Raw genomic sequence first — 26908 nt, forward strand, 5'->3', positions numbered from 1 at the left:
GAAATCAGTCGGCGACGATAATCAGGTCGTACATGGATTAAACGCATTGTGCGTGAATGAACTCTGATATATATCTCGTTCGTTATTGATCGGATTACGCTAATAGCTCGGCCGATTTGCCAGCGTCCCGTGCACACGCTGTATCGATACGAAAATTTGTTTCTTGCTCGTTATACATGACACGGGGTTATATTACGGAGGTGTATAATCGCGGGATGCCTCGAATGATTATTCCGCGGTCGGCGAAAGCCGCGATCTCGTGCAATAACGAACGCGAAGAGAGAGAGAGAGAGTGCGAGAGAGACAGATTCTTCCTCTTTAAAATGCTTCTAAGCATACGGCAGGCTACTTAACGAAGAAGAAGAGTTAACGATCGATTGCTGAAACTTCAAGCGCTGCTTTCTCGGCTAAAGTCTAGCTAATCAGAGAGCCTTGCTTCGCTGTTCATGTCTGCTTTAAGTATTTAACTTTGCAGCTTAAAGAAACCTCTTTCCTCCATGCACTGTATTAGAATTCTCTGATACTTGTTACAATAACGTGAAAATAACATCTCTCCTTGTTATTATATATAATTTAAAATTTAATATTTTAATAATAACTCGAAAAAATTTTATACATGCATACGTATATAAAATTCTGAATTCTGTTTTTTATTTTTTACTTTTTCATTAAATGTTTCGTTAACGTTATGAAAAAATTAAATATAGAAAAGCTCTTGTTGTTATACATGCTATGCACACATTTTATAATTTATTTTTTTCAGAGATTTTCATAAATTATACGTAATAGTTTTAGAATTACTAGTTTAAAAAGTAAAAATTACAAATTTTGCACGTTTGTAAATTTAATACTAAGATACATTGTACTGTATTATTACTCGGAAGCTTTATTTTTTTAATTCCTTTTATTATAGAAAGAGTTCATCTCTCTCTCTCTCTCTCTCTCTCTCTCTCTCTCTCTCTCTCTCTCTCTCTCTCTTCAACTACTTAAAACACATCCATAATTTTCCTAAAAGATTTCTATCATTCAATCGGGACTCGCATAATTTCGTTTCAGGAATCTCGTACATAATCTCAGCTTAACCGATCTGACGGAGCAGCAGAGGCTGACCTGGTACTCGACGGAGACCGACGTGAAGATGTGCGTCGTCAAGGGCACGCCTGAGGAAAACTGCCAGAATTACATTCGCATCTTGGTGAAGACCGGATCGAACAATTTGTTCGTGTGCGCCACCAACGCCTTCAAGCCTATGTGTCGTGATTACACGGTGCACGCGGGCAACTACACGATGATGAAGGAGAAGGGCGGTCAGGCGAGGTGCCCGTACGACCCGCAGCATAACAGCACCTTCGTTTACGTCGACGGTGAACTCTACACCGGCACAGTCGCCGATTTCGCCGGCATGGACCCGATCATCTACAGAGAACCGCTGCAGACCGAGCAGTACGATTCGATGAGTCTGAATGGTGAGTGAGAAAGCTAATTCAATCGTCAATCCTCGTGGGCCGTGATTGATGACGCTTAATGATCGCGTACCGCTGATTTACATTGAAAGTCGGCGCTTAACTCTGATCGCAACTCTGGATATCAATTTTCATTTTCATAGCGCGCTTTTGCCATTAATTCGACATGGCGACAAGTGCGGTTCGCGAAGTCGATAGTTAACGATCGCAACTCTGAATATTAATTTTCATCAAACTGCAGACTCTCTTATTAATGCGGTAATATAAAGTATATAAAATGCAACAATGTTATTTAAAGAATGTAATAATTTCTAATATTATTTTACAAAACCAAGACTTATTTGGAAGAAGGGTCTGAAATAAACATTTTGTCCTATTGTTTATAGGACAAAATGTTTATTTCAGAAACGAATATAGTTCAGTTAATTTTACTTATTCATCATATTTCGTCGTATCTTCTAAAATAACGAGAGTATTGAAGACAAAATAGCCTTATTTACGATTTTAATGATTATAAGAGCACAATTGGATCAAACTAATAATTGAGCCATCTATATTCGACGGGCGACTTACAATCAGAGATGCGATAATTTGTGTATTAATTCAATTATTACTTTCGAATCGCGAGAAATTGTTGTGACGGATCTATTAATCGCATCATCTAAAAATTGACATTTCTGTGTTGACATTTAATGCGGCGGTTCTGTGCGAAATTTGGATTTCTTAATAATAAGATAACAGTTGCATTCATCGAAAATATCTATGTAAATTTACGCAAAAGTCGATCGAGATTAATATTATATATATAAATTTCGGTAACTTTATTTATGTATTCAAAATTTAATTAAAAAAGTTTGAAATAGTAATGGATTAGCCAATATCCTATAAAAATAATCAATAAATCAGAAGAAATTTCCTATGAAAAAGAAAGATATCGAAAGATTCTCGAATAAAGCAAATAAAAGTACAAAATTCCAAATTCAAAAATACAAAATTTTTATTCAACATGCACAACTCACATTAATTTGTTTGTCAAATTGCCATCAAGGCGACTATTATATCTCATTATCGTTCTCATGCAGTTTTAATCACGTCGTTTTATCGCGCTCACCAACTTCAGGAATTATCGTATTAATATTCCAGCACAACATAATTGTTATCCATTATCGACCTCGTTACACTGCTGTCAAACCTCGTGATACCTCTCAGCCGGAAGGTAAACGTGTGTCTGAATGTTTGAGAGTCACGCGGCGGCGCCCGCATAATACATATCCGTGTCCATTAAAGTTCAACTGCGAGTTCGATTCAATATTTACACGCCAAGTTTCGGCTTCCAGTGTCGGCGCACCTGGCCGACTTTGAAAATCCGACGTGCGCATCGGGAAATTATTCACTAAATGTCATGCGATCGAATCGCGACCGAGCGTGATCCTTTCTTTCTTTCTTCCAGTGATGTCTCTAATCTACACGTGTAATTCCGAGATTAACTACATGTGTATATAATTCTCTAAGCTCTCTCTCTCTCTCCCCTCTCCTCCCCCAAGCTTGGTCCAAGATTATTTCACGGATATTTCGAACTTGTGTAATGAAGGCGCAGTCCTCTTGTCGTATCTATCGCCTCGAAATTTACCCTCAAGTCTGTAATACGCTTCCGTTGCGTTGCCATACAAATACCGAGAACAAGAGAAGAAGCATGACTTTTTAAATGCCATCGGTTTTTTCTGAATAAAATGTCTAGAGTTTATTTGCGCATATTTTGCATATTTTTCAATATATTGTCGCACGTTTCTTTTTTCTTAACTAAAACACGATTTGAATTAACAGATTTTTATCTTTCTGAAAGATTTCACGCTGATAGACGATATGATTTCTACGATTATTCCTGCATCTTTGTTTGTCCGACATTAGAGTTCATATATTCGTTTGCTTGTACGGGAAACTCTCTTCTTCTTCCTTTGTGGATTTAATAAATTAAAAACTGGTTTTCTCAACGTTATATGCTATAGTGTATTGTACGAAACTTCAAAGTACCGTCTTCTCGTTGTGGCGTTAAAATTGATACGTCACTTTGCTCAAGGCGGAGACGGCGGGGACCTTCGGGGTCCGCTAGGGTATTTTAATTGAACGGTGTACGAGAGCGCTAATCAAGTTTCTCCACCCGTTGAACAATATTGATTTTCTCTCCGTCCGTCGAAAATTCAATTCTATCCCGCCGCTCGCCCTACCCACCCCGTCGTTCCTCCGACAAATCGCGAATCGAAAATCTCCGGACGATTGGCTCCAGATGAGACGCGGACTTGATGACGCGCGTGACATCTAGAGAAGCATTTTTCTAATCGATCGCGGACGAAAGGTGAAACCAGGAGAGCGAAGGTAGTGTTTCCCCTCTTTCGAGAAAGTCCCTACCGTGAATTTTCTGCAGCACTTTGTCTCGACGGCGGTGCAGTTAAATGCGACATGGGTCGCAAGGCGGGAAGGAAGGAAGCGAGGAAGGAAGGAAACGAACCGGCGGCGACAGATAGAGAGAGAGAGAAAGAGAGAGGAACATAGAGTAAGAGAGCTGAAGGAGAACTCTCTCGCCAAGGGGTTGGGTAAAACGAGGAGAATTTATGGGGCGGAGAGCGACGGGTCGTTCGGATATACCTACGTGGCACGGCGAGATTAATATTACTTTATGAATCCTAAGAAGCTTATGAAAACCCTGTCAAGTTAATAAATCGATAAAGTTTTCCCACTTTATCGGGCGGCCGACCGAGACGGCGGAACCGCGACGTGGCGGCGGCAACGCTTTACCGGGCGACGGCGTTGAAATAACCGAGAGAGAAAATAAAAGGGCCCTTTATATACGCGTAGCCGGCTTATTGACGATGGAAGTTACCCGGAGTACGCGTGTACCGAGTGTCGCGTATGTACGATGCTACCATCAACGATGGGGAAACGTCTCGTTGTGTAACTTAAATTTTCGCGTCCGCGTCGTAAACTCTTCTCCGCGCGTTTTGATTCACTCTCGCATTTCGCGTTCATTATTTTATACCGGTAAAGCGATCAGCACAAGTGTCGCGCATAATTCTCGAGCATTAATAACGGGCTAATATGTCGTTTGTCAACGTGAATGTCTTGATGCGCTTAACTCGTCGTAATTGCGTTAAATTAATTATCGCGATTATTCCGAAATTAATTGTACAATCAAGCTAAGCGGGGCATTCGTTAACATAAATAACCGTACCAACGTCGTCATTAACTTCTCGAGCCATTCGAACGCGCAAGAATTAATGTTCACCGAACAGTCTCGAGTAGAAATGAGTTTTTAAATAAATCGCGTCGAGATTTTCCTCCTTATTTTCAGGATACTGTATGAGCGTTGTCTGCTTTATTACACACCATCGATTGCGTTCCAGTAGGTGGTTATTACGTTCATTTATTTATAAAGGGAATTTATGGGGCCATTTACTATCTTCGCACGCGGTGGCAATAGTAGTTAGTAATAATGGTTACATATTCTAATTGCAGCACCCAACTTTGTGAGCTCCATGTCCCAAGGAGATTTCGTCTACTTCTTCTTTAGAGAGACTGCTGTAGAATATATCAATTGCGGCAAGGTAAGAAATCGTCGGCGATTAATATCGCATGTCTCCTTTTTTTGGATACATTTTGAAAAGAGAAAAATCATATGTACATTATACGGAGAAACGTATCCAAAAATTCCAGCTTTCATAGAATATGATAAACGCATTTGTGAATTATAATGACCGTAATAATCGATCTGCAATTAAGAGAAGCGACACTAGCTTAAATAGCTTAAATAGATTCACTGAAAATTAAATTTATTTAAGTAGCGATTTAAATGTCATTAGTTTCATCTTTCATTGCACCACTTTTGCGGCTAAAATTTAATGCTCGCTGTCTAAAGTTATATATATATATCATTCCGATGATCGGATTTTGACGATAAAAGCTCGCTCGTGACTATAAAAGTCCAATCGCGATATTTTCCTCGCCAAATTAGCGTACGGTCAACGGATAACAATGGGGTAGAAGAGAATCGCAGTCGCGCGGATAAGATTAACTTTCGCGTCGGAGTCGGATATAATACGCACAAAAGTTTCGCGAAAGTTCGTAGCCGCGCTGTTATTCTGCCCGGTCGATTTTTAACGTCCGAGTAAGACGATTACGCTTCTTTCGCCCGTCGTTTCGCATTGAAAATCGGCTTTTAGAGGCGCGTCACTTCCTCCTCTCTTACACAAAGACGCGCTCGTTCTCGCGGACGCGACGCGCCGCGCACGCAACGAAAAGTTGCGGACGTTGGACTCATCGTGGCTTAAATCAGGCTCTCGGCTTATTGTCAAAGGCTGCACTCGGATCCGAGCTTTCCGTACCTTCTGATAATGACGCATAATTTTATGTGACGAAGCGAAAGATAAATCCGGCAGATTCCAGACGGGAGAAAAAGTTGGAACCCGACGTATTACGAGTAAAGATTGCGATTTCTCCTCTCTGGCGCGGCGAATGTCCCGGAGAAATTTTATACGCGATTCGGAGAATAAATTTATAATCTCGGCGGAGCCGAGTAAAATAATTTATTTCGAAATCGCGAACGCTCGCGCGTTTCATTTCTTTTTTTCTTCGTTTTACATTCGTTTATATATTCCTCGCGAAATATTCCTTCTATTTTAATTATGGATACGCGATAAATTCTTCCCTAAATCGTTAGCGTCGTGTTTTATCCCCTTTACGTGACCCGGGTACATCTAGCGAATTATATTTTCTCAAAAATTTTGGAAGCTACAATATTTTGTTTGTTTCACAACCTTTCACGGGACGCTTTGTGCTGTTGAGAACGTGCGTGTCACTTTAATTACGCGCATAAAAACTAAAACCAGGTTGCCTCGTCTATCCTTTTTTCTCTCTCCCCTGACATATTTTTTTAAAATAAAATTTCCTTATTTCACATTATTCACAGTGTAATTTACTTGCGGCGATCTTTACATTCGCAGGCCGTGTACTCTCGCGTAGCACGAGTCTGTAAATACGACCGAGGTGGACCGCATCGTTTCCGTAACAGGTGGACGTCCTTCCTGAAGTCGCGTCTCAATTGTTCCGTTACCGGAGACTTCCCATTTTACTTTAATGAGATACGTAAGTAAACAGATGCACGCAATGAATCACGTAAGCTCTTTAATCTATCACTCCATCCGAGTATAGTGGATGCAAATTCACTTTGCTGTATAATCGATAAAAGAATCTTGATTTATCGTGCATCATAATATTGATAAATCATTGATATCTCTATTTATTCATATACCTTTCCTTTATCGAGTTAGCTGTTTAATCCTTAAACTTGGTTCGCGGAAATTCTTTCAATTTTCATATCCTATAATTTAATGATTATATTGATTTTTATATTAAAATTTTTTAATTCAAGAAATCTCTAGCGTTGATACTTATTTTAATAGAAATGTTCGGGTGCTATTCTTAGAAAGAATTCATACGTGGATATAAGATTAAACCACTACACGATCATGAGAATACGTTCTTCTCCAAGTAATTTGAAGACTATCTCGATTGCAGAGTCAACGACCGAGTTAATATCGGGTCAGTACGGCGGAACATCGGCGCAACTCATCTACGGCACATTTACGACGCCGGTGAACAGCATAAGCGGTTCGGCGGTGTGCGCCTTCTCGCTGCAGGATATCGCCGATACCTTCGCCGGTAATTTCAAGGAGCAGAGCGCCCTGAACTCCAACTGGCTGCCGGTGCAGGACACGAAGGTACCGGATCCGCGACCCGGGCAGTGCACCAACGACTCGCGCACGTTGCCGGATCTGACGCTTAACTTTATCAATACGCATTCGTTGATGGATGAATCGGTGCCGAGCTTCTTTGGCCAGCCGATCGTTATACGCACCAGTTTCCAGTAAGTTAAAGTCACTCGAGCAATCTCGGACCAAAATTCAATTTGAACGCAAATGACGTGCACACACGTTTAGAATTTTGTCTTGCATTTATCATCGTTGCATTTATTATGTTGTTATATCTTTGGCGTTGTAGACATCTGTATTGGCTTATTTTTTTTCTTCCATGCAGCGAAACGCAGCAAGTAAATTATAACATAAATCGATCGCTTATTCGGGGTGTTTATTCCCTGGAAAAACATTGAAAATCTGAAATTCTCTTCATTGAGATAAAAATGGCATTTTATTGAGATAAAAAAAAATTTGATCTTGAAATTTTGCTCTTATTTTGTAAACAGTTGAAAAGGGTGAATTATTCGTTTAAAATATACATAAATATATATTTATTTCTATTTTTATATTCAATGTTTTAACAAAATATTGAATATGCAATATATATATTTTATTATACTTTTTATTGATTAAAAAAAATGAAAATGTTATGCAAGTAAAAAAGATGTTATGAAAGTTATTCAGTTTTTTCAGTACATTTACAAATCTAGTACTTGAAACTTGAAAGGTTCCACATTTTTTTTTCATATGATTGAAAAATATTAGAAAATGCATACAATGAAAAGACTTATTTTAGAAAGTTGCATTAAAATAATTTGAAAATCTTGGAATGTTGAACAAAAATATCTCAAAGAATTTTTTTACAAAATATGAAGACACATTCGTGTCGATGTTACAGATTATTTCGATAACGTATTTTTACCCTATCTTAGTTACAGGTTCACCCAGATTGCTGTGGATCCTCAAGTGAAGACTCCGGGTGGCAAGACTTATGACGTTCTGTTTATCGGCACGGACAATGGCAAAGTGATCAAGGCGGTAAATGCCGAATCCGCCGATTCTCATCAGAAAGTCAGTCCGGTTGTGATCGAGGAAATACAAGCTTTCCCGCAAACGGTGCCGGTTCGCGGAATCAAGGTAGTCCGAGCCTCTCAGGCAGGCGACGGCCTCGAGGATGGTCGATTGGTCGTCATCGCCGACAGTCAAGTGCAGGCGCTAAGACTCCATCGATGCTACAGCGACAGGATATTATCCTGCAGTGAGTGCGTCGCCCTACAGGATCCGTATTGCGCCTGGGATAAGGTGGAGGGCAAGTGCAGGGCGTTGGTGGGCCCGGCATCGACAGATGCTAACAGGTTCCTGCAAAGCGTTGCGACGGGAACACATACATCCTGCCCACCTGGCAAGAGCCTCAACAAGGATGCCGGAAGCGTCGGCGCTATATCCGCCAACAATAACAAGTTTCCACAAGATTCGATACCAAACAAAGACAATCCGGGCGGCGAAATTATCAATATCATGCAGGACGAGGAACAAGCCAATTCAGGTACCCTTGATTTATAAATCCGCTTGTGTAAATTCAGTTTTCTTTTCTACATATTTGAATTAATATTCTATTATTTGCAGGTCCGGAAGTATCCGCAGCTGACACACCTCCTCCACAATACTCTGTGGAAACTCTAGTGATGGCCGTGGTGGCCGGTGCATTAGCCGCGTTGTTTGTTGGTTTTGTGGCCGGTTATTTGTGTGGCAGAAAGTGTAGGAAAGACGAGGACGACAATCTACCCTATCCAGACACGGAATATGAATATTTTGAACAACGACAAAACGTGAATAGGTAGGATATTCATTTCGATGTTAAAAAACCGATCTCTGCGGAGGAATAATTTTTCAATTTGCCGCTCTTAGTAATGTTTGCCTATCCACATTCAGCAGATTGGCGCCCGAGCCAAAGCTGTTACCGCAGGAAGAGGTGACCTATGCGGAGCCGGTGCTGGTTCCGCAACCGCCGAAGCTTCAATCTCCGAAAGGTACCATGAGGAAACCACCGCCGACGCCCACGGAGACTCTCTTTCAATTTCCGGACGGTTACGGTTTCCGCGGAGGACCGCGCGGCGACAATTTTGGCACTCTGCGCTCCCATCAAGGCGATGCGTATCGCCGCACCGATGGCTTTGCGACCACGCGCAGCGTCAAGAAGGTTTATCTCTGAGAAACGAGCGAGGAGGGGGGTGGCCGTCACCGGAGCCTAGGACGGCCAGCGCGCAATCGCCACAACGCGACGTCGGCCAGCAGAAGTAGTCGCGCTGTGACGTCCGGGGGACAGTCAAATCGTGAGCTCGCCGGTCCGAGGGCATTGGAATCGCCCTCGCCATCGTCGAGCGTATCATCGAGTTCCCCGTCCCCTCCCTCCTCGTCACCCTCGCCTACCCTCGTACCGATTGCCATGAGCGGTCAACAGCCACCGCCGCCACCAACACCACCCTGCAGTTTCATCTATCGATCATAGTCGTCGTCGTCATCGTCGTCGTCGCCGCCATCGTCGTCGTCGTCGTCATCACCATCATCGCCGTCATCACGATGGTCGTCATATTCTGCTTTCTGCTCGATGACGCGAGGGGATGAGAGAGAGAAAGCGTTCTACAGTCCTAGCGCGTTATTCCGAAATGTATAAATTGAATAATCAAGAGAATAATTTCCTGGTCAGAAATGTCGCATTACTTCAATGGATGTTGCGGTATGTTTCTTTTATATTCAATCTTTATTTCTGTTTGTGATTTTTATTTTGACACTGATATTTGTTTTGATAATTAACGAAGAGTTGAAATATTGAAGTTTCGCATCGATCGAGTTTACATGTTATCGTTTGTTTGTACTATAACAGAAATCAAGAGATCAAGGAAATTATTTTATGAATCGGTTGTTTATCGCATTGAGAAACGTCGAGTCGAGCAATTCTGTGCATAGGGCAGTTTATTTTTGCCCATTTACGTATCATTATAAGTAATATCATGATACAGCATTTCATAATTCTCATAGAAACGACATTCCAACCGGAAACGTGGACGTTACGGTGGACGTTACGTTTGATCAATAACTTGATTATCCATGCATGTTGAAGAATAAATAAGGCAAGCGCAAACATTTTAGCATATAGCGATTGTCGATTATCTTAGATCTTTAGCACTAATTCGCAAAAGAATGAGCAAGTAGAATAAAGAAGAAAAGAAAGAAATTCTACGATTATCGATGCTCGAACGTATAAAAACTCGAGTAAAGTTTGGTAATTAGGCTCGATTGACAAAATAGTGCGAACGTTACGCGGCGGCTCGCAATAAAATGTCGTAATCTCCACTATTTTATTAATTGACAGTTAATATCAAAGTCGATATGTGTAATTGTAAAGCTACACAACATAGTACTATGATGAGGCTTTTTTCATAAAGTCAATTAAAGGAGACTATCCGCAAGCTCGAAACACGCAATTTTTCTAACGTTGTAATATTTAATACGAGTGATTGATAGTGCCATTATAGATCACGTAACACTTCTGCGTGCCTCGAAATTAAAGACGATCATGACGATTATCGACGTTTGTTGGCCAAATGTTTTTCGCGATTGGCCAAATGGAGATTAATGCATTTAATTAATTGTATATAATAACATCTCTATCTTTATACTTGTTCTTTTATTTGTCCTATTTTATTTTGTAATTTTGTAACTTTGTTATGTATTTTATTTGTAACATATTTAATATATTGATGAATATATATTATTTTATAAATTGTATGTATAAGATACGTTTATACGTTTATATACCACATGAAAATTATTACATTCCAAGTTTTACTCGGACATGATAAAGTAATTTTTAAAAGTGTTAGTAAAAATTCGCCATTTCTAAATGCAATTCACTCATCTTAATGTTTTCTTTCTCTTAATTTCGTAATATTTTGTTATCGTATTAATCAGAAATCTGAATCATAAAATCGTGGAGATTGCTATATTGCGTGAATTAAGGATGCGTTAATTGATGTATCCAATGATAGCAGTTAACAAATACAGACTATGTTGCTGCTGTCTATAATATACGTTAAAGTAGTCGTCGTGCGCGCGCGGAAAACGATACTAACTTCTAGTTTCTCGTTTGTGAATGTCGGTTCATCTAGTTCTGTGTACGCTTCGGAGACGCGCGTTCTCAACGCCTGCACATATACGTAATAGAGAACGAGAGAAAGAGAGTGGAAGAAAAAAAGTGAGGCACAGCGCTTATATGTACATAATACATATATAAAAAAGCATATACATCAATTAGGAGTTAAAAAGAAAAAGAAAACGAAAACGAAATGAAAATCAGTCCATCTAACCTGGGCCCGATGGTGTAAGTAAGTAGACATCTATCTTAAAGTGCTTCTTATTTCGGTGTGTTTAGAAATAAACGTGTATGTGATATATTCTATATGAGATGCTTTCCGAGCATCGGAGGATAGGAGAGACGTGGAGAGGGTTTTTGATTCAGGGGCTCTCTCGACGGATCTGAGACGAGACAAGCGCAGTGATAAAACTCACGGTCTTTTGTTCACAAGAATTCGTCGCTATGCTTTGTATAAATAATGTTTTCGTACGATTTCTCGTATCTATTTTACGCATATGTACGGTTATACCAAGCTCTCATCGACATCTCGGTCCCCTGCAATTCCACGGTGTCGCGAAAAATCTCTACATTCCAGCAGATTGTCTTTCATCGATTGTGGAATTTTGTGAACAATCGAACCTGAACTCTTTGACACGCACACAATTACACAAGTACACGGATACAGACTATACTACAGGTTGTAAAATTTTTGTAAATTCTATTATATTGCCTCTTTTTTTTTACTAATCATTAAATTTCACTTAATTCATATTAATTTGACGTTAAAATATATCTCGAGAGCTCGTCGAAAAATCATCCCTTAAACCGTAAGACTGAACAAATCCCCTAATGGCGAATCTCAATATTTCTCCTTTTCTTACAAATTTTATCAAATTTTTATACAATCGGCATGGATGAGAAGCATTTTTTTTCTTTGGCGATATACGTAGAGACATTTTGATCAAACTTTTTTAAGTGTGTGTGTTTTCCGTTCCAAGCACAAATTATTCTTTATGCTTCGTCCAGAAGCTAACGGAATTTTATCAAAGTTGCAAAAAGCAAATTATTAACTCTTTGCTGTTAACAATCGATAATCTCTTTCAGCGCGAGATCCGCAAAATGAAAACGGCGATGAACACACCTATAATATCATTGTTCTAATGACTGTCAAACAATATGTTGAAAATTGTTGTTGGAATATCTAAACTGCCATGTGGCACACTGTAATCGTAGGATAAAATCGATACTTTGTGCTTGAAACAAGTAGCGATAGCAGAAACATGAACTCACACAAGACACTTCCATGTGGTTTTCCACGTGGAACGTTCGAAGCTGCCATATAATCGATCCGACACTCATTGTCGTCTCGCAGGTACGTTTAATTATCTCTCGGGAGCTAAGTAGCGTTTCTAATGGCTTATTTCGCATCGCGCGAACGATAAATTTTGTTCCAAGTTTAATACGACACGTACCGAGTAAGGTGTTTTAATAATTGTTTAGTGATTTTTTTTGTAAACGGAAGACTCAGGCATGATACCAAAGATATTAATTGTAAACTAAACATCGTTGGTCACACATTGTGATGGTTAATCGTTCGAGAAGGCGCACAAAATGGTATTCATTAACGATAGGAAGGTGGCCCCCTTGCACATATGTAGACTTGAACACGGTTATACAGGAACACGCGCACGCATACGCGACACGCGAATCTGACACAAGAGAAGTACACGTGTAAGGATGTTCACCTTATTAGCGAGTTTTAATAATCATGTTGATGAGACATACTAGTTGGGAGACACTCGCGATATTAAGATCGTAGAATTCTACTAAACGTTGGAATCAAGTAATGCATGAAAGACAGCGTTTGTGCACCACGAAATATTTTTCAAAAGAGAACGAAAGAAAGGAAAAGAATGTCTGTCTGTCTGTCTGTATGTGTGTGTGTGTGTATGCATGTGTATGCGTATATGTATATTGCGTATGTGTGTGTGTATGAGTATATCTGGTGAGCGAAAGAATGAACGACAGGAAGAGGGAGAAAGATAATGAGACGTAGCGATAGCTCGGTGTTCAAAAAAAAAAAAAAAAAGTCAGAAATCTAATAAGCTTACGATATTGCTATCAAGCGTTGATGCTTTAATAAAAGAAAAATAAATAAAAAGACGAAGATTTGTAAAAAAGAAAACGTGTTCAAGGAGCTCGTAAAACGTTCATGTTGTTTAAGCCAATAAGGAACGGATTCCATCCAAGACAATGACGCGATCGAATGAAGCCGATTTGAGCGATTCTCGATTCCGTATAAATGAGTTCGTTTGTTCGGCATTGTTATAACGGGGACGAGATGTAAAGAACGTTATTCGATTATAAGCTTCGCGTGATTTGCGTTTAATGAATATCGCGGAAGACGTAACAATGTGTTTCATGCATTATTTCGTTTCAATCTCTCGAATCCGTGCGAGTTATTTGTCTGTATATTTAACGGAAACGAGTTTAGCCAGTTACTTATAAATTGAGAAAGAGAGAGACATGAATCTTAGGAAACCACAAGATATCTTCTTGATTAAAGGGGGATCGGATAAAAAATAAGTATGCATGACAGATGCGATTCGCGCGAGGATGTGGAAGCTAGAGATAAGTAGAAGATTAGTAATATGGTACACACATACGTATAAATATATAAATATATAAATAAATATAAATAAATAAATGAGTATATATATATAAATAAATATATATATATATATAGAACGCTTGAAACGTATATATATTAATGATATTATAACTTTTTATAAATATATTTTTCCGTCGAAGTCTAGCCTAGTTGATACATACACAGTTACGACTATTAATTTATCCGATCTGATTATTATCGAGATCTAGCGTTAATTCGGACATCTTAGGCGTCATAGTTTTACATGATAGGCGAGTTGTACGAATTGTAAGTCACTTAATGAGAGAGAAGGAGAGAATTAGTACCTAATGTTAAACAAATTTACTACTAGCGTTGAATATCCGAAACGGGAGTCTTCTTCTCTTCGCGGTCATCTCCCCATTGTCCCTCCCCACCCGTTCCCTCCCCTCGCCCCCACCAATTTCCAGCCGTCGGAGGATTTCGCCGATCAGACGTTCCATTTAAAGTGTAGCATACCATAAGAGAGGAAAGAGTATATATATACATATATAATATATATATAGATATGTGTATATGTAAGAGTCGAGAGAAAAAAAGAGAGGACATTGTATTTTTCGAAATTCGCGTTTCATCGAAAACTCCATTGCCACGACGGCCAAAATCTCGCGACTGTTAATCATTAAAAACGCGACAACCGACCGCGGAGGAATGGGATTCCCGTTTCGCGCTTTGTAATTAAGGAGTGAGAAGGAGTGCAGAATCGATGAAAAAAAAGGGCGATGGGGGATGACTGTATTCATCGTTCTCGCCCCCCCCCTCCGCCCCCACCCCTGGCGTGCGTTCACAGTTTGACAAGCGTGAGAAAGAGTGTCGATGTTTTTTTCCGACGGGGGATGTACTGGACGCGCCGGCCCCCTTCCCCCCTACACACATGACATTGTAAAATGAGCGAGCACTAATAATAATAGTAATATTAATAATAATAACAATATGATAATTAATACTTAAGAGTAATCATAATGATGTAATAACAATATTGCGATACCAGAAGATTTTTAAAGAAAAAAAAAAACACTATAGCATTTATCAACGATAAAATAACGAGAATGTAACATGTATTTTGCTTCTTCCTAATACAGTGCCGTTTACGCTATTTTTTACTGTAATTAACTAGAAGCTCGGCGTGCGAAGTGTGCGTCCCGACGGAGGCGACCGCTCGGCAAGCATGCGCTACTTTAAAAAGCCGATCCTGTATATTTAATCGGCCATGTGTATCCTTAAAGTAACCGTTCGCGGAAAGGCGCCCAAATGTGTGACTCTGGTACACTCTGGTTTATATTTCGTACCGTCGCCGTGGTTGTCGTCGTCGTCATTTTCGGCGGCATCGGCCGACGAACGAAGAGAAAATTCTCTTCAGACACGCATCAGAAGGCGAGAAAAAACACCGCGAGTGCGAAGTGTGCGTGTAACGTGTGTTTGTCGGCTCACTTGGATCGAGATATGCGTGTACATTCTCGCGGTTCCTCTTTGTTAAGACGAAATCGTCGTTCAACGATTAGTCTCGATCAATCGCGCTCGTCCGGAGGTGATCGTTTGCCGGAAATTCGATCGAGTCGAATTTACTGCCGTGAGATTTTTCATTGTCATGTACATTTAATATCGTCACGTGGTGTGTCGGGTATGATACACCTTCCTCGACCTGGCGAATATCCGGCGAATCGACACACGCATCCGGGAATCACATGTTCGGATCTCGTGAACGTCACGATTGCGTTCGCCGCACGCTACTCGTTATCCAATCGTATGTTATTACTCTTGTATTACTCGTTATAGACGCGTTCACACGTCATGCCGTTTGCGAGATCGGTGGTTTGCGAGACGCATAATCGTCCGACACGACGCGAGGAAGGCGACAAAAGACATAAGCTGTACATTAAGGTAGCATTTTTAAAATCGGAAGGCCACGGTATCGATTTTTAGCGTTTAAGATTCTCTGTGAAATCATCGCAATTATATCGCTCTACGCATGTACACACACGCAGTTGCGTGTGCGACACATATACATACGGATACAGGTCAATTGATCCGATCAATAGGTGTCGATGAGAACTAGCATTCGCTATGTCTCAGCGAAAATATAAAATAGCGTAACGCGATCGTATGGCATACCAGCGTGAATTAAGGCGATGCGTTCTATGTCAGTTTGTCGACATGATGAAATAATTGTTCGGCAAATCTATCAGACGCGAAGGGAAACTTGCATTCGTGCGAGAAAGACTCTTCTATCTCTGATTATGAGATATTTCAATATTGACAGAATGCGAACAATAGCTCCTTAATCTCGTGGAGTAGCCACGCATCGCAGGCCAGAGTCGCAATTTGGGGAGATTCTTCGACTTAATTAATCGGGCACGGTTGTGTGTGTGTGTGTGTATATGTGCGTATGCGGGTATGTGCGTGTGTGTGTCTCCGCCGTACTTATAAATCACATTTTTCGAACACGGAAAATCGGAGCAACCACCATTAATCGATCGCAGACACTCATTTTGTGTAGCACACAGCAGCGTGACGATTCATTCATTCATGCGTTCGTTCATACGTACGCTCGCGCGTTTCACGGTAATGTTTTTCTCGAGGCCGGCGCGCGAACGAAATTATCCGATGGATTAAGAAGGGAAGAAAGAAAAAAAAGGATAGCGAAGGGAGAGCGATACTAAATAATAATTGCATTAATAATGAAGGTATAATATTGCCGATAATTATATTGTAACGACACACGAAGGGATGATGATATATTAATAATACAATACTATTTATAAACCGCGAGAGAAGAGAGAGAGGGAGAGAAAGGTGAGTCGGAGGTACCCGGCGAGGGGAGGAAACGCGACGCGAGTGAGAGGGTCGAAGGAGAAGAGAAACGAGAGGCGGAAATGAGGAGATAGGTAGTTTGGCAGTAGGCTGATGGTAGAGACACGGCACGTCTAATATTAACGAACAAAAAAAAATAATTAAAAAAAGTAAAGTATAAAATATATCATAAACGCGAAAAAGGTACAGTAGTGGTTTACTATTGGCTGACACGTAGTGTGAATGCTGACATAGGAAAAGCATGCTGGCGAAGGGGAGCTTTTGTCGATTTTTCTGTGACGGCTGGGGATGGTGTGTCGCGCGATTCCGCGGGACACATGGGGTGATGAGCTTTGGGAGCGCGTGCACGTGTTGAATCGGTTCGTTTTGCAAGATATGCCGGGAATGGACGAAAACGAGGCTTTCTTTCCGCGCGACTTCGCTCGACTTACATTGATTGAGTTTCGTCTATAATTATAGATTATGTCCATGACATTTTTTTCTCCTCGCACTCGACAATATTTCATTCTGTTTCACCGTCAAATCTCATCGTATAGTTACCGTTACACTGCCCCTTTACTATATTTTTATACTTTATACGAGATGGTATTTTATGTTTCTCGTGCATAAATTATCGTTTGTGCTTGCGCAAAATGAAAAAAATTTATAATAGACTGGAATTATTAATATCGAATCGGTAGGTTTACAGAGAAGCGCACGATTGCGGATGAGGTCGGTGAGAAGTAAAACGCGAGACTGCCAGAAAGGGAGAGAAGGAGAGGACAGATTAAAGAACGAAAATGGTGAGAATGGTTGCGAATACTTGCGAAAGAAGATTAAGCGGAAGTGTATGAGAGGGCGAGAAAGGGAACTTGATCGAGTGAGAGAGAGAGAGAGAGAAAGAAAGAAAGAGACCGAGAGAACGCGAGAGAATGCGGAGGAACGATTGTAGATTCGGAAAGTCACTTAGCCAGCAGACTGCTGTTCATAGTGCCCTGTTATAGTGGGTTCCCTAGGCAGAGTGGCAGAGACGCGGTTAAAAAAAAAGGAAGACAGAACGGTAATGCGTAAAAGCCAAGGGGAGGAAAAGGGAGAGAAGCGTAAAAAACGAGCAACTCAGTCTCACTACGTTCGAAACGCACCTTTAGATGCGAAAACGCGAGCGTCGCGACGACGATTACCTGTACGAGAGTCGCGTCGAATATCAATGTCGCGAGATAACATTGTAATCGATAAACAACGATGAAGCGATGGATTACTTATTGTAAGCGATATCGAGCACACAACTGAGTTTTGTCGAGTCTCTCGTCGTCTCGATGAAGGACGCGACGATTCACGCACGCGGGTGACAACCGTAGATGCTCCTAAATACGACGAAATAGCGGTATCGATTCTTACAACATTTTGTATCCTCGTATCACATGTGCAGAGAACGATGATCGTGTAGAGACGATGACGACGGTCGTCACGTTGTCGATACAGTCGAACGCTGTTGGATTCCTAGCATGATTCTTCGTGGTTGTTTCGAGTCCTGACAGCGCGCATCATTAGAAACGACTTACAATTAGACGAGATGGACCGCTCGAGACCTAACGATCATTCTTTAAGTTCTCGTCCAACTTAGGGTTCCGGGCCCCCGTGGAGAACTTTAAAATGCGACCGGATACCGAAAGAGAGAGATGGAGAGAAATGCGAAAGTGCGAAAAAGAGAGATTGTCCGGAAAACGAGGCACTCCGCCCTCTGCCCACGGGACCCTAATCTATTTTTCAGAATACGCTATTGTGATTATTACTATATAACAATTTAAAAAATTAAAACAACAAAAATATATATACCTTGTATCATTGTTTATTATACGATTCCGACGATTATATTATTTATAATGTTAATAATCTATATTAACGATAATTACCGCATTATACCATTATTATATTTAGTACTATTATAGAGAGCGAGGCTGCTGCTATATTAATGAATTAAGTACTAAAGGATTAAGTAATTCTTATCCTTTTTTAGACTTTATATATAAATATACACACATGATTAAAAAAAAACATACCTCTCACGTTACTGCGTTAGTATCGTACGATTTACGTGTGTTTCATTTTCGACATTCAATCGCTTTACTTTTCTAGGCGCTACTCAGTCGACGTTTCTGCTTTCGTTGAATCGGTTTGCATTCGACGACTACGTTATTTTATATATCATAATAGGTATAGACTGTACCATGAAATATTAAGTAAAAATAAATTTGATTAGGTAATATGCCACTTCTTTTTTTCGCAAAAAAATCCTCTTTCCACCATAAATTATGCATCTTTTTTTTATCACTGAACGTTTTCTAGATACATGAAAAGACTATGTATAACGAAAATCGATCTTTTTCATGTCGTTAAATTTCTTCCTTCAATATTTTATTTAGTGGAATAAACATGATTATTATTTTACAAGAAATTTATAAGAAATTAGATTATTTTATAACACATTATTTTATAACAAAAGTAAAATTTTCTCAACAAATTATACAAGAATATAGGTACTATTAAATTAAATTTGGCTACTAAAGTTTGAAAGTTAAAACAAAGAAATCTTATAAATAGATTATTTGTCATTTTTTATAGTGCTTAATAAGGGATAAGGTTCTGAACTAGGTCGGGCCAATCTTGTAATATGCACACATTATATATAAGTATTTTTTCTCATCTTTATTTAATATCGTAGCACATACTATTCCAAAAATTCATAAGTACGATGTATTGTTGTATAGATAAAAAAGTACAAATATTTACAAAATACTGTAAAAATGAAATCGATTTGGAACGCTTAAGGATATGAACGTCATTCAAATGAGCTTTTCATACGCTGTTCACTCTGTCATCGTATATGACTAGACACATTGGACATAATAGGTAGCTTTTATAAAAGTCACCGGCGCAGTTATCGCTGTGCCTTGTTGCTTTTTTTATGGCAGTTGCGGTCGTTCACGATGAGAGAATATCTGAGCGAATGATATGAGCACAGGACTTGGATAATTGGCCTTAACTTTACGTACTCGTAGTACGAGCTAGATTGCTGCAAGGTATATTCCTAGCGTAGTTTATATGTTACAAGCAATGACGGAGATCGTATTTAAACGTAAGTATGTGCTCGGAATATTTTTATATTTAAATATGACTGGCTTACATTGTGATAACCGTGCACGCACAATTTAATTCTTTTTCATTCAGATATATTCAAGTTGTGAAAAAAATTACTATTTCATGTGGAAATATCGAATTATTTTCATTGCAGAAATATTCTTTAGATGCGTATCTTCGATAAACATTTCTATTCGAATATTTTTAAAAGAGCACATTAGTTTTATACTACTACTTTAAGTACGCTCACCATCACTGATCACAAGAATATTTCTTGATGTATATAGCGAACATTTAGGAAGCATTATAAAATTCGCTCGTAGAGACGCTACGAGTTCTGATGATCCATTGATACTTGAAGGATTATTTTCGTGCTTTTACATATTCTTAATTAGAGTATCCGCGAAAACACGACGATGCGGACAAATTGTTTTCGCGGTTTGCTATGCTCGGTATGACGAGGGTGCTTTAAATTTAGAGAACAGTCGCATATTTCTCATTGGCAGTGTTACCTCAGTATTTCGTATATCTATATATGCGTATAGAGTGCATCATATATTTATCGCATGCACAAGCCGACGATTCGCTTATAGTTGCTCGTTTTAAAGAAATTTTTTGAAAAGATTTTTTCTTGGAAAAAATTTTAAACAACTTGTCAATAACGATATTTCAAAGCAATCTCATTGCATCAATTCGTGCTTCCTTTTCCTAATATTCTCTTCATGGTCTAATTGTTACTTTTTTATTAAGATATTACTCTGCGCATTTGTTTAAAAACGTCATTGGAGATTGGAATCGGAAAAGTAGATTGAATAGGTCTTTTAATCATCTTTTTTTGTTCAAAGGTCACAAGTTATCTCGTATATCTCATCCGTGAAACTCGATCGGATCATATTTCCATTTGATGAAGCCAAAATTAATGCGGATACATGTTACAACGTTCTTCTTTACGATTCTATGTCACATTTTAATTCTTCGACAAGCTATTAATTCGTAATACGAATGAGTTACACACAATTCTTTCTTGCTACGAGCATTTCCATCGCTGTCGCTTGCACGTTTAAAAAATTATCTAAAATGTTATCTTTTTATTGGCGATTCTTTCTTTTTTTTTCCTTTTCTATCCTTCGAATCTCGCTTTCGAACTATCGACCCAAGTCTTGTACAAAGTGGAAGAAGCAAACTTGCGTATCTCATAACCGTCTCGTGTAAGTATTATTACAGTAGAATTAAATGCAGAAATAGAGAACAATATTACAACTTACCGTTAAAATACGAATATTAATTTTCGTTGTACAAGTCGGATAATAATACGGAGCGTCGAATATATATATTCAGCATATTCCTCTTATTGGACCGTTGCATATAGATTGTTCGCGCCATTTATCAAATCGTAAATCTCTTGGATGCACAAAAATATCGCGAGCGATACTTCGCCTGGTCTGATCAATTAGAATTGATATTTTCTAATTTTCGTATGTAAAAATAAGTTTTCGAATATCATTCTGTATATGCTGTATCATTATCATTTCTTCACGCACCAGCATCCAGCCATAATCCTTTCATCTCTGATATACCAACATGACGAAATTTTTTCCAGCAATGAAAAATCACCCGGGATTCGAATGATCGCATTATTAATGAAAATTAACACGATGATTCATGCTAGTTTTTCGCGCTTAAAGAGAACTTACACGTATACCATCGGTATGTACAAGGCCGTCTTGTTCGTCAAATACGAATGGTCGATTACGTCCTTATCACACATAAATATATATATAATATATGTATATGTTATAAATAATTCTTAAGTTTTATATGAATGTGTCTTAACAGAGCGCGTGTAAAAGTATGTAGGCGGAGATAAGATTTCCTTCGTCATTTGATATGGTCGTGATACTTTCTTAATATGCGTGTCGTTGCAGCGCCGAGTCCGATCACTGACACTTCATCGAGAACATCTGTGTAATCTCGAGTGAAACATTCCCGTCATCAGTTTCCAACTGCGGCTCATCTAACGATTAACATATCTTACGAGTATTCGATGTGTGGTGATCATATCCCTATTATTATTATATCGATACTGTATACTATAAGTATTGCATTAATTGCGAATAACGTGAATGGGCCCATACAGATTCGTTACTTAGTCCGACAATAGAACAGTCAATGGAGCGGAGAGAGAGACGTTATTCGAAATAAATATTATTTCCTTATCGAGCTAGTGTGGACACGATAAAATACTGTAATATGAATAATTATTGCGGAACCAATGGTTTACTATAATACCTATCTATATCTATCTGATACGTAATATATAATATGGAAACGATAGAGAGGAGATCGAGATAACGTTTAAAAATCGCGATATAAGACGGAGATTGCTTGATCATGCGATTTCGAAAAACATTCGTGTAACAAGATAGCAAAATCTAAAAGTGTTCAAAATACAATGATAATAAATGAATCTCTGCGATAAAGCCCCTTTTTATGCAAGAGCTCTATATATATAAAATATATCAAAACTTCTCGTACAGTAGAGATGCTACTTACTTGATCACATGTAACGAAGTGTATCAAAATGGTACGAGATATGCGAATTTCGCGTATGGTCTATACATCACGGTTCGCGCGGACGTATCAACGTCATTGAAACACATAATTTTCGCGCGTTCAATGATTAATGAGCAAGCATTTTCCATTTACAAAAGAAAGGTAAATTCCTCCTACTATTCATTATACGCGTATATAATTGATACGAAGCGTTTAACATGAAAGCCGGTTAATTATTCTCGCGTACGCGCGAAGTCACGGTTTTTGGGTCCCCTCACCTAGCTCAGGATGGGTCACCGCCGCATAAATAATCGGCGCTCGTCAGCCTTACCTCTCAACGTACAGCTCCGCACAATCATTACCCCTATTGCAGTATTTCCGATATTTAGAGCCTCGCATAATTTAACCGCCATAATTCCAGACTACAGGCAGCTGTCGACCACAATTTCGCCTATTTTCGAGACTACCTCGTCGAAGGTCGGTCTCTCGCGCGGATCGTTTGCCCAGCATTGCGCTTGGAGCTCCTGGAGAGCCGGCGGCGCCGCCTTATGCGGCTTCCATATGAGCGTTTGCGCCTTAATTTGAGCCAGCACGGACTCGTCGTTCATCTTATTGAATGGCAATTCGCCCTGGTGGAACATCTCCCAAACGAGACAGGAGAACGAATACACATCGCTCTTAGTGGAGAATTCGTCCTCATACACGGCCTCGTAAGGCAACCATCTCAGCGGAATCACCTGGTTTCGATGCTTTGTGTACTCTTGCTGATATGGTTCTTTGGTCATGCACGGTAGCGAAATTTTGATCGTCAGGTTGCTGGCGATCAGGCAATTACGCGCGGCTATGTCTTTATGGACCAATCGGTTATCGGCCAAATGTTTTAGGCCCTTTGCAGCTTGGTTCGATAGCGACAATATTTGCGCTACCGATAATTGAGGTGCACGCGCCGGTTTCGATTCATGCGTTGGACTTGGATTGTTATCTTTTCGCGAGGCGATCAAGAACTGTTTCAAGTCACCCCAGTCAGTGTACTCAAGGATCATGTAATCGGGCTCCTCTTCTCGACACAGGCCGATCAACTTAACGACGTTCTCATGGTTTAGCTTATGGAGGAGATCCAGCTGTCGCTTAAATTCTTGAAGAGCAATCTCGTCCTTTGTGTTTATGAGACTCTTGACCATAACCAAAGATTCCTTGTCACCGTCGATCTGATACTTTGTAGCGTAAATTTCGCCGAATTCACCTCGCCCGAGAGGTTTCAGTTCCTTCAGGTTGCTTCGCGAAGCGGCGATTTTGTCATAATTCGACTTGGATTTCTTAGACTGGTTGCTACTCTGGCTCTGAGCTGTATCTGCGCCGTCACTCTTGTGAGAATCGCGGTTCTCCTTCTTCTTGCTCGTCGAATTCGCTTTATTACCGGTTTCTTTCAACTCTGTTTGTTCCTCCGGTACATCGCCATTTTCCATTTTTTCTGGAATTCATAAATATGTACGTTGACTTAAATATATGCATTATATTGTTAAATTATTACATATATATTAATATCATGACCAATTATACCTTCCGTTTGTTCCTGTAAATATTGTTGCTTCCTGCGGCGACGTCGATAACGGCAATATAACATGAGACCAACAACGAGTACCATATATGCTGCGGCTGCGCTAAGAGTGATCGTTACCGTCTTGGTCATCATCGAACCATCATCACTAGCCTCCAAATCCATATCGGCTCTATAATTATCTCCAGCTTGAATCATAATTATTCTATCGTTATAAAATAGCTTCCAATCAATTTAAAATAACTTAGTAATATTTCACAAGTTGAAATTATAATAATGTAATATATAGCGTGAACGGAAAAAATACCTTTCACATTTAATTGAACTTCCTCCCGTTTCAGCCCACCGCTATTGCCGGCGGTACATCCGTATTTTCCTTCATCGCTTAAATATACTTCTTTAATATACAAACTTCCGTTACTTAATACTTCGAAACGAGGATTATCTAAATTATTCATACGAGAATCCCTATCCCATTGAATGGTCGGCTTGGGATCACCCTCGGCGGCACAATGTAACATCACTGGATATCCTTCAATCGCCTCCGTTGGGTTTTGCGGCTGTATCGTGAACTTTGGTGCAACTATGAAAGACAATATCGACAATGTTAATTTATTGTTCGCTCTATACTTGCAATATAAGCACTTTGCTACTTACTAACTACATCGATACTAATCGTGTGATTGATGGATCCCTGAGCGTTGCTCGCGATGCAAGTGTATCGACCCTTGTCTTCCATCAAAACGCCGTTGAAGTGCAGAGTGCCATTGATATCCTGCACGTGTTTAGGGAATTCGTCGTCCTCGTCTTCATTGACCCACTTCACCGTGGGATTTGTAGCACCCTGGGCTTTGCACGATACCTTCGCCGTAGAACCGAGCTCTAGACGTTTATTGACAGGCTGGGGCGAGAACTTGAGTTTCTCCTCGACCGTGAGAATGGCCTGATCCGAAAACAAGGATGGGAATCCCGTGGTGAATACCTGGCACATATAGTGTCCTTTATCGGACAGATCAACGCTCTTGAAATGCAAGGTAACATTGCCGTGATTATCTGTCACGCGGTATCTCGTCGGCCCGCCCGATTCCCTCAGCTGCGTTCCATCTTTTAACCAGTGCACGTGCGTTACGGGTGGTTCCATGCCGGAATAAGAACAGGTTAATGTTACGGAATCACCTTCCATCACGCTAAGCGATTCTGGAGAGCTTATGATACTCGGCGGGGCTAAAAATTAACAAAGATAAATATATATATACCTTTTGCATCATTATATGATAAGAATTTTAATTAAATTAAATTAATTGTATCTTAAAAGAAAACGTATTATTGTTTTTAATCATATTGAATTTTTTATTTAATTATTTATTTGTTCGTAGAATCATATAAGCTTACTGGATATCACTATTTGGACGGATATATCCGTTTCGCCGGCTAGATTCTCGGCCACACAAGTATAATTGCCGTCGTCCTTGCCCATTTCTGCCTTTGCGATGATGAGCGTGTTGTCTTGTACGCGCACGGAGCCAGTGTCGCTTATTATATGTCCTGTGGGATCTCTCCAATAAACTTTAGGTGGCGGAACCCCTAACGGTTCCAGACAACTTATTTGGAATTCTTGATCCTCGCCAACAATCGCTAATTGAGTCGGACGTTTCGGTTCGAAGGCGGCCAACGAAAAGTTGAGTAAATCTAAAAATTTTATTTGTGTCTGGAAACTTTGCTTATACTTTCAAAAGTACAAGAAGTTAACTGTGCAGTTAAATATAATTATAATTTTTTTATTCCATTGCAATTTGCCATTTAAAAAATATGAGAGTTGTTTGATTAATATTATAAAATTTAATTTGCTCCCTGAACACGACTTGGAAAGCTTTTAACACGTACAGGCAATTTGTAGTTCGACCGTGTAACTGATTGTAGTCTCGTCCCTTATTCCGTGGCAGGAATAAAATCCCTGGTCCCTTTGATCGGCGGCGTGTATCATGAGAGTGCCGTTCTCGAGAATCGTCCGCTCCTCGTCGGATTCCAGAGGGCCGATTTCCTTGAAAAACCACTGTACCTCGTCCGCGTCCTCGAAGACGCAGTGTAGCACAGCCGGTTCGCCGCGCTTAGCGATTAGATTTCTTGGAACAACCTTGATCGTCGCAGTTTCATTTCCGGAAACGATTAACGGATAACTCTCGGTCATCGGCGAGGCTCCTGCCTCGTTCTTGGCCTGACAGGTGTACATACCACTGTCCTCGGCGACAGCTCTATGTATGTGCAGCTTCTTCTTCTTGATCTCGACACGGTCGCTTCGCGTCACGCTCACCGTATTTCTGTGAAATGAATGAAAACTTTCGCTGTAATCATCTCCGCGAGATATGCAGATTATCTCATTAAAAGTCGAATCAAATTTTGCATCGCTTAATTACTTCGCTAACACTTCTGGCAGAGACGTCAGATTTATTTCGATAATTCATCCGATGGACTTTTTCATTAGGTGATTTTAGATGTGCTCAATTTAAAATTTTAGATGTGTCAATTTATAATTTTATAATGCACATTTTAATCTACTTTATTCCTTAAAAAAATTCCTAATACGAAAAATCAGCATAAATTATCTCGCGATAAAACTTCCCGACTCCCTTTACTTTGCCACTATCTTCAAATTAAAGACAGCGACATGTACGAAATATTCGAATGTACGAAAATATCGAAAAGACAAAGTTTTTTATTTTTAACGCAAACTCTCGACAGCACCCAAGGGAGGGTCACTTCATAATTCATCGGTCCGATTCCGTAAACGCGTCGGGTATCAGCTAACGCTAGGAACTTGGTTCTCCGCATCCCAGT

General features: G+C 39.8%; 2 protein-coding genes across 8 annotated transcripts in view; one reads left to right on the forward strand and one right to left on the reverse strand.

Moving 5' to 3' along the window:
- Sema1a (semaphorin 1a) overlaps nt 1–26908 on the forward strand; it is a 366157-nt gene that overhangs the window by 198224 nt on the left and 141025 nt on the right. For 3 of the 6 annotated variants that reach the window (XM_083081468.1, XM_083081469.1, XM_083081470.1), the window contains exons 4-10: nt 1057–1466; nt 4974–5062; nt 6458–6599; nt 7032–7380; nt 8143–8756; nt 8837–9047; nt 9119–9947. In XM_083081468.1, the coding sequence (XP_082937594.1) occupies nt 1057–1466; nt 4974–5062; nt 6458–6599; nt 7032–7380; nt 8143–8756; nt 8837–9047; nt 9119–9422 (2119 nt within the window). In that variant the 3' untranslated portion in view covers nt 9423–9947. Of the gene's footprint in view, nt 1–1056; nt 1467–4973; nt 5063–6457; nt 6600–7031; nt 7381–8142; nt 8757–8836; nt 9048–9118; nt 11000–26908 lie in introns of those variants that run through there. The other 3 variants (XM_083081471.1, XM_083081474.1, XM_083081472.1) reach the window with 3 other exon arrangements.
- LOC145961262 (tyrosine-protein kinase-like otk) overlaps nt 19501–26908 on the reverse strand; it is a 41056-nt gene continuing 33648 nt past the window's right edge. For both annotated transcript variants that reach the window (XM_083081286.1, XM_083081285.1), the window contains exons 4-9: nt 25958–26391; nt 25466–25762; nt 24731–25297; nt 24381–24656; nt 24076–24261; nt 19501–23986 (exon numbers count right to left, since the gene is read on the reverse strand). In XM_083081286.1, coding sequence (XP_082937412.1) covers nt 22938–23986; nt 24076–24261; nt 24381–24656; nt 24731–25297; nt 25466–25762; nt 25958–26391 — 2809 coding nt within the window. In that variant the 3' untranslated portion in view covers nt 19501–22937. The remainder of the gene's footprint in view (nt 23987–24075; nt 24262–24380; nt 24657–24730; nt 25298–25465; nt 25763–25957; nt 26392–26908) is intronic.

The sequence above is a fragment of the Camponotus vicinus genome, unplaced genomic scaffold (genome assembly GCF_025532165.1).
Source record: "Camponotus vicinus isolate PSW18456_S1 unplaced genomic scaffold, iyCamVici1.0 SCAF_11, whole genome shotgun sequence".
NCBI lineage: Eukaryota > Metazoa > Arthropoda > Insecta > Hymenoptera > Formicidae > Camponotus > Camponotus vicinus.